The 6,693-nt window shown below is 36.0% G+C and overlaps 1 protein-coding gene across 1 annotated transcript in view; it reads left to right on the plus strand.

The window, feature by feature from the left end:
- Nucleotides 1-5,423, plus strand: part of LOC128871634 (protein twist) — a 29,472-nt gene extending 24,049 nt beyond the window's left edge. Inside the window, exon 3 of the mRNA XM_054113533.1 lies at nucleotides 4,628-5,423. Coding sequence (XP_053969508.1) covers nucleotides 4,628-5,034 — 407 coding nt within the window. The 3' untranslated portion in view covers nucleotides 5,035-5,423. The remainder of the gene's footprint in view (nucleotides 1-4,627) is intronic.
- Nucleotides 5,424-6,693: the final 1,270 nt, after the last annotated feature.

A 6,693-nucleotide genomic window follows, 5' to 3' on the forward strand; every position in this document is an offset into this window, starting at 1 on the left:
GAAATTCTTGATGAACCCAAAATTTACAACATTAAATTTTCTAGTTAAAAATAATCGAATCTCTGTTAGTCTCTGTTGTCTATGAACAGATTAACTTTTTTGCCCGCTCATTCTTATGCATGAACGGTAGTGAAGAGCACACGCCTTGCGCATTTTCACACCAACGAACAACAAATAAGCACCAACAATGGATACAACAACACTACGTACAACTAAGAAACTGACACCAAAATAAATAATGAAGTAAAGTTTAGACTTGGTTAAGTGAAAATACTCGAGCAACACCATTCGCGCACTTACAATTTGATTTGGGAAGCAGCACAGCTTGACAATCCGCCCCACGCTTTAGCCACCCGCACAACGCACTTGAGAGCGCATCTCATAAACAACAAATTGCAGGAAACTTAAGTTGATTAGCAGGAGGCTGGTGGTACATAGCGTAACGCCCTTAAAATCAACCCATCAGCATTAGGCAGGATAGATACGTATGTGTGGGCATGTCTGGACACTTGAGTTCACATAATTAAGTCAGTTTATCTTTTTACAATATTCGCGACAATTTTCAAGTAACTTTTTTTTTTGTTAATTTCGGAATTTTTTTTTTTGTTAATTTTGAAAATCGTGGTACTTTTTATAGCAACAATTTTATAAATCAAAGTACCAAACTTTGCAAAAAAATTCGCGAAAAGTTCACGACACTCAAAAAAAATTTCAGAAAGTTAATTTATCAAATGGAAATTGCTTATTAGTATTCTTTTCTAAATTCTAGTTGCGATTTGACAATTATTCTGCGCGCTGTCTAAGAATAAAAAATAAATAAAAAAAAAACATAAAAAGAATAAACATTTTTCTCAATATCTTTAAAAATTTACTGGGTATGCAATTTTATAGCCGAATAAATCTTAGAATTTTAGCATAATAGAGTGTAAGTTTGAAGTCGCTCAAAAATTGCATTGATTTCAGAATTTTTTTTAGTTTTGGTCATTTTTTTTTGTTAATTTTGAAAAACATGGTGCAGGAAAAGTTTTTGAATCAAAATACCTAAAAGTATAAAAATGTATATAAGTCAAATCTTCAAAGCTCCAAGCTTGCAAAAAATTCACAAAAATTCCACGAATTCCAAAAAAAATTCAGAAAGTTAAATTGTCAAATGAAAGAAATGAAAGGATAATAATACATTTTCTAAATTTTAGTTGCCATTATACGATTTTTTTACGTACAGTCAAAGAATCGGTAATACAAAAAATCAATTTTTTAATCGATGTCTTAAAAAATTTCTGGGTATGCAATTTTATAGCTCAATCGATTTTAGTACAATAAAGTGTCAGTTTGAAGTCGCTCAAAAATCGCGTTGACTCTTGATAGTATTTTTTTTTTTGCTTTTTGTATTTTTTTGTTTCTTTTGAGTTTTCTTCTTTTATAAAAAGTTGAGCTTCAAAAATATTACGAATATTGTAAAAAGCTAAAGTGCCTTAATTATGTGAGCGCAAGTGTATATATATTTGTGAATGTATGTATGCCCGCTCATCCTCTCGCAAATGTTAGCAAACTTGTACTCTGTATCTTCCCCCAGATGTGCAGCTCGCGTTGATTGGCAGCTTATGCCGCGTTCTTGTTGCTTTTCTTTTTTTGCCCAAATTCTTTTCGATTGCTACAAATCCGGCGCTTTGATGCAATGTGCAGCGTCAGAAGGTAAAAAAAAACAAAAAAAAAAGCGGAAAAAACAAAGTGCCAAAAGGCAATCAGTATCCGAGTTTTTCAACGTTTTGTGCTTATTTGTCAAACAATAACAAAAAGGAGAGCACAGCAGCAACCACTTGCGGAAGCGTAATTGTGGCACAGCATGCAGCTGCAATAACAAACAGCAGCAAACAACAAACATGAGGATAGCAGAGATTATGTAGCGCATCGTCATCTTCGTACCTACCTCGGCCCACAGACCGTTAATGGGGTTGTAATGTTGCTGCTAATGGATTCTTGATTACCAAGCAGCAGCAGCAGCAACGAGGCAAACGAAGGACGTCCGGAGTTCATGTAAACAACAAGAATGGCAAGCAGTGAAAGGATTCAGCAGTTTACTGTGTTGTTGTTTTCAATGTAATTGTAATACTTGGCATTTTAATTGTTTGGGCGTTAAAAATGTTGACACTTTCAATGGAGAAATTAAGCACAAACTAAGCCTTTCATACAAAGCCTAGCTAGAGGAGAGGTATCGGGCACACAGAGTGGCTGATAATGGAGACTGGGTAGAAAGTGTGTGAGTGATTGTAGGGGTAACTAGGGGTAGAGAGTATTCTTTAAATCGATTTAAATCGACGAGTACTCAAGAAGTTATTTTTAAACTTGCATTCTTTTCCTTGATTGAAGTTGCAGCCCCCTAGGCTTATGTCACCTATAGCAGTTCAATATAGTGCGCTTGCACTGCCTCAAGCTAGCGCCGTCAATTGAAAATGGCAACACTGATGTAGTCGAAAAATTTATCAATACTCTAATAAATTCTACCCAATAGGCGCAAGCGTACTTGGTTGACCGATACGCACCAGATATTTCCAACACGTAAAGTTTTAGAGAAAATTAATTTTTTCCATTCCCAAGTTTTTCTTTTACTAAAAAAATGAAAATATGTTTTAGACTTTATACAGTCTTATTATTATTATTATTAGGCTGCTACGCACAGCAACGCAAATATATCCATTGTGCAAAGCCTGTAGCGGTACCCTATGTTTTAAGACTTTTTGAAAATTTTAGGACATTCTGGGATTTATTGCCCCATAATTTATGGGGAAACATGGCAATCCCACGAGGGGTGTGTAGCCGTTTTTTGCCTAATGCAGGACATTTTCGAATAATGTGTTCTGAATTTCAGTGCCATTTTTTTGAAGTGATATCTCTGGCTACAGTGGCCGTATCAGCTGACACAATGAAACTAAATAAATTCTCACCACCGTTCCGTTCCGTAGTATCATCGATCGTTGTTTCATCATGTTAGATGATACGGGCGTACGGGCGTCCATTTACGTTGGTGAGTTTGAGCACTATTAAGTCTTCACTGCTGAGGGAAAGTAGCTTATGAAAAATTCCTCTGTCCGGCGTTAGATTGTTTCGCTTGACGCCGCCCGATGGAATTTCGTCAGTGTTCAATGAATTTCTTCTTCTCCCACTTTCTGAGAAACTCGTTAATATGGCCTTTTGTAAGTCCACAGAATGGCACAAGGCCAGGCACTTTCGAAAGCTTTCGACTGAGACCGGAATTTATTTTACATCGCAAGGCCAAGACATCAAATTAAAATGGGCGTCGTCGAATCGAAAATGGGATTTAGCGTGTAAAAAATAAAAAAAAAATGTCACCTAAGGTTAAAAGTATTGTGCAGCTGAGGGAAGACAAGAAATCTTGCATAGGAACGAGTTTGAGTATTTATTTTTCTTAGAAGCATTTATTTATTTATTTATTTATGGGGGCCCCCATAGCCGAATGGGATGGTGCGTGAATACCATTTGGAGATGGACAGGTCTAAATCTCCGTACATGAAACACTAAATAATATAAAATTCCGAGTGTATTTCTGTCTTGAAAAAGCTCCTCATAAACAAACATTTGCCGTTCCGGATCGGCTTAAAACTGTAGGTGCCTCCATTTGCTCAATGAAACTGAGAAGAGCGAAGAACTGTGCTCTTATCTATTTGGTTGATTTGACCGCTTGAGTAAACATCTTTAAGTTCCTACGTATTTTAAATTAACCACATTAGAGAGTATTTTTTTTTGTTTTTTTTTTTTAATACTTGCATTGCCGTAAGTGATGAAAATTCTCGATTGGCCTGGAGTCAGTAAACAAAATGGTTAAACAATTGTCGTATTTTTTTATTTTTATAACATAAGAGTTTTAGAATACTTATGCTTTATCAATGTTTATACAAGATGGCGCAAAATTAATAACCCTATCATCATCATCAGCATAGCCTCACAATTCGGGGCAAAACACTGCTTCCATTATAATTTGCATCCACGTCACTCGGTCTTCAGTTTTTCTTTTGACATCAGATACGCCCATAAGTCTTATGTCGTCTTCTATGTCAGCTCTCTATCTCCGAAGATATTTTTTACAGTTCTATCGTTGCTCATTCGCAAAATGTGGCCGTACCATCGACTTCTTTGCGCTTTAACATATCTGATAACATTTGCATCAATGCGCTACAGGGGTCATATATCTTTCTGAGAATACCTCCTTCGAACCAAATTAATAGATCAATTTAATTGTTTTTCAGCAAGCACCCAGACATCTCAACTGTGTGTGAGTGTAGGCCTTATGACGGTTTTATATATTCGAATTTTCAAGCTTCTTGAAAGTAGTCTCGATTTCGTCAGTCGCGAAGTAAGATTTATTCGCAGCTTGGATCCCACTTTGTATGGCAATTGATGCAACTTTCGAGAAAAGCCAAAATAAATATTTCCATCATTCACGATCCTTTTTATTATTAATTTTGAGACCCATTAATGTATTTGTCAAATTTAGTAATAAAGTTAATAGAACTTAAATATTTTAAAAGGCATAAGCATATTCACATACATAAATATCTTCTTTTTAGCTAATCTCCTAATAAAATATCACTCCTTTTATATTCCTTTTTAGGTGGCGGTATTTCTCACTCACTCTCCTGGTATCGCAAAGGTGATCGCTATCCGGGCAGTAAACTCTATGCGCGCACTTGGACACCGGAAGATCCGCGTGCAGCCACACATAATCATCACCACCACAATCACAATGGTGTACACCAATCACTGGGACAAATGCCTCTGCAACAACAACAACAGCAACAGCAACAAAACATAACTACAAGTCAACAGTTCCACAATCACAATCAGAATAGCAATCAAAGTGATGAATCGACCAGTGGTTACAGTAACTTGGGAGAAGGAAGCAGCACTGGCGGCGGCAGCAACACAGCGGAGGGATATTGTAATGGGGCAGTTGGTGGTGGTAGAGCGTCCTCGACAGGCAGTGCCAATGGCAGTGGCGTGCATCAGAATGGCATCTAAAGGAAAGAGAAGAGACAATTTGAGGAGTGCAATTATGAAAAGTAAAAATCCATTGATTTTGAAGGAATGAAAAGTTGAGAGAAACTGAAAACGATGCTAGTCAAAAGTGTGGTAATAGCACATATGTATGTGTGTATTTTTGCACTAATATATTGCTATACAATTTACTAAAAATTCTTCTTCAACGACAAAGCACCAAGTAAAAACTATGGACTTCGAATAAAAACTTTACAAGTCGTAATCCTAAGCTAAAACATATTTATTAAAGAAAAAATCTTCTGTGGTATATTAAATTTAAGTAATTATTTATTTAAATAGTATTAAGTCTAAACTTGAACTTGTCTCTCTAAACACATTCACATTTTAAGTAAGAGGAATGCCATCGTTCAATAAAGTTTTAAAATTGAAAAAAAAAAAAAAATCCTGTTTAATATGATGATGAAGGAGAAGGAAACTCCTGCTCACTATCTTTCCAAATATGTGGGCTTACGCAGAGCAAGATTACGAGGTTTCGGCAAATCATTTCTCAAGAATTTTGGCAGAATTTCTGCCTTGGAAATTAGGTCTCATCTCTTTTTCTAGACACAGCGAATTGCTTATACGAATTATCATTCTTTGAAACGTAACTACCAAAACAGCAGCGACGGTATTAAAACGACGCTAGACGCTCATTAAGTGACTCTCAGTCCAGGAAATACAGCCACTCAAACAACAAAAACATGACCTTTTTTGCATCTGCGTTTATCGTTTAAATGCCCCTTTAGTTATTAGGAGCAATAATAATAAAATCGATAACTACTCTTCACGTTTACATTTCTGCCCCGAAATGCTACTTGTAAAAATTATCTATGATTCGGAGGTAGGAGTTGTAGAGACGCGTACCAAAGGCTGGAAAAAAACTTGAGAGAGACTCCGTAAAATTCGTAAAAGGAACAAATACATATTTTAGTTAACGATTTAAAAGACTCAAAGTACCGAAATGTCAATAGTTGTGTTCGTTAATAAAATTAACCATAAGCGGCCATCAATCCAAATTAAGAGCGTAAGAGAAAATTATTTTTTGAAGCGAAGAAAAAGCAAAAAAGCAAGGCTACTTTAATTTTGTTATGAATTGGTACCTCATCCAACTTATTTATTTGTTAGGTTAATGAACACAAAAATTCTTTATGACTAATGGCAAAAAAATTACAAAGTTAACTAAAGAAAACTTGCTTAAAATATAATACAATATAATATGTATCTATTGAGTCATAAGGTTACCAACCCTCTTGGAAGCAAAATATCGTACAACATTGTATGTATGAAGATAAATTTTGGCGGTAAGAGATTTTGTTCGAACGATTCGATAGATAAGTTATCAATAAGGCAAACCCTGTTTTAAGGCTCCCGGGGAAATGCTTACTTACAGGGTCCGGCGCTCGAAGTGTAACCAACTTCAGACCGCTCGCGCAACTGATGCACGGGAATCAGCTGTCTGTTAGTTGGCTAAATGACTGTCCAGAGTATTGTTTCCAAGCGCACGAAAGCATTTTGCCGAGAGTAAACGCGAAAAAAGAAAATCCGCAATGGATTCCAAACGTAATTGTATAATATTTGGCTGGAAAATCACAACCAGCGATTGTTCATGAGCTCGCGCATCTTAAAGTAAATAAAGTTTTT

Source organism: Anastrepha ludens, chromosome 2, assembly GCF_028408465.1.
Source record: "Anastrepha ludens isolate Willacy chromosome 2, idAnaLude1.1, whole genome shotgun sequence".
NCBI classification, from domain to species: domain Eukaryota; kingdom Metazoa; phylum Arthropoda; class Insecta; order Diptera; family Tephritidae; genus Anastrepha; species Anastrepha ludens.